The following is a 1,818-nucleotide window of genomic DNA, read 5'->3' on the forward strand; positions in this document are numbered from 1 at the left end:
CCTAATGTATTTAGGCAGCATAGATAAATAAAGTATTTCTCTCTCTCTCTCTCTCTCTCTCTCTCTCTCTCTCTCTCTCTAGAGATTTCAAAAGTCTTAGTGCATATTATTATTACCTGTGGCACAACAGACCGTGGAGGTCCAAGGTCGCGCGCAATGTACTACAGAATACTTCGCACATTTCTTGACTTGGTTTTCATAGGGTGGGTTCTTCACTCCCATGCCTATTTTGGTGAGTGCCACCCATTGGTTAACAGGGCTCACAAATGCCTGAGGGGAGGTTGTGAGTGAGTATTATATTATGATATGCTTGAAAAAATCCTGGGTAGGGCCGGGGCTCGAACCCACAACCTTAGAATTGGTAGACAGGCGTGTTACCACACTGCTACCGATGCGCCTTTGTGCATATAATAAGTTGTATTACATTTCAGCATAAAATCTACATAGACATTATTCTTCAAAATATAGGCCATCTGTGTCTATTATTTCAACCTATCTTTCTTACCAGGAGTTGAATTTGGTAGTCATACCATTCCCTTGTTTGAAAGGAAGTTCATACTAGTCCCTTATGAGGCGAAAACATCTTCTTTTCAGTAAAGATCATTGTGTTATTGAAATATTTTGCTTTATTCAAATTGGCCCTAGTAGTAAATAGTCTCTTTTAAAACTCGTACTATTTTGAGTAGTTCTCAGTAAAGTTTAATTCTTATTCTAATAATTCTAAAAAATATTTATAACACTAAACTTGAAGTATTTTTTCTTTTCTTAGATGGAATTGGAGATGGAAACTGTTTTCCCAATTTTGTTATGTTCACTCAAAGATCAGGCTGATGATGTTGTGCAGCATGCTATTTATGTATTAGCCCAATTTGTTTCACCAAAAGAGGGAGGTAAATTTTGTAAAATTTTATATTACTACCACATATTTTATCATTTATATAATGTTAATGTCATCTTTTATCAGTATTATAATGTTTTGGAATATAAATTTTTATCAAATAAATTCCATATGAAAGGTTTTGTTTAGTAGGATTTTTACTAAGAAAAAGCAACCTCATTTTTACATCTTATTATTTTTTTTTTTTTAACTTATTTTTAACCTCTAATTACATATTAACATCAAGTTGTTGAGTTAACCTAGTATTTCTATCTCTTTGCATATACAAATACAAATACTAAAAAATTGTTTCTGAATTATTATAATCAGCCTTTGAAACATAATAATAATAACTTTTGCCAAGTAAATTTAATAGTACATCCTCCTTACCATTTTTAATGGGTATATGTTTACCTTTATTTATAGTCGATTTGTTGTCTCCGAATATAATCTATAGGACAATCCCTTTTTTGAAATATAGTTGTATCCTAGAAAATACTTCGGCATGTGACTTAGATAAAATAGTGGACTTAATAAAATTGATAGTAGACCCACTTTTACCTTAATCTTAAACTTTGGACCAGAACGGACATGCTTTTGTTGAAATATAGGTGTTTCAATGAAAAAAAAATTTTTTTGTCTTTTTAAGTACTATTTATATACTACATACTTCACCAATTATGATGTCTGTTTTATTTTTATTAATGGAAATTTGAAGTTGCCAAAGAGAAAAAAATTACCTTTCTTTCAAAATTTGAGGTTTTACATGCCAAGATAAGTAGAATCCAAAAATTAAATAAAAATATTTTTCCATACTCCATCCATGACTTTTCTTTGAAATTCAAGTCAAGAAAAATTTGAAAAAATATGAAAAGTCAAGGAATTTCTTCAAGTTGCAGTGCTAGACACCTTGTGTATAAACAGTCTTATGTATTTTCTAC

At 30.8% G+C, this 1,818-nt stretch overlaps 1 protein-coding gene across 2 annotated transcripts in view; it reads left to right on the plus strand.

Moving 5' to 3' along the window:
* Window positions 1-1,818, plus strand: part of LOC106686746 (protein VAC14 homolog) — a 34,801-nt gene that overhangs the window by 20,521 nt on the left and 12,462 nt on the right. For both annotated transcript variants that reach the window (XM_014430224.2, XM_014430226.3), the window contains exon 9: window positions 770-890. In XM_014430224.2, coding sequence (XP_014285710.1) covers window positions 770-890 — 121 coding nt within the window. The remainder of the gene's footprint in view (window positions 1-769; window positions 891-1,818) is intronic.

Source organism: Halyomorpha halys, unplaced genomic scaffold (assembly GCF_000696795.3).
Source record: "Halyomorpha halys isolate HHAL.00 unplaced genomic scaffold, Hhal_1.1 Scaffold867.1, whole genome shotgun sequence".
Taxonomy (NCBI): domain Eukaryota; kingdom Metazoa; phylum Arthropoda; class Insecta; order Hemiptera; family Pentatomidae; genus Halyomorpha; species Halyomorpha halys.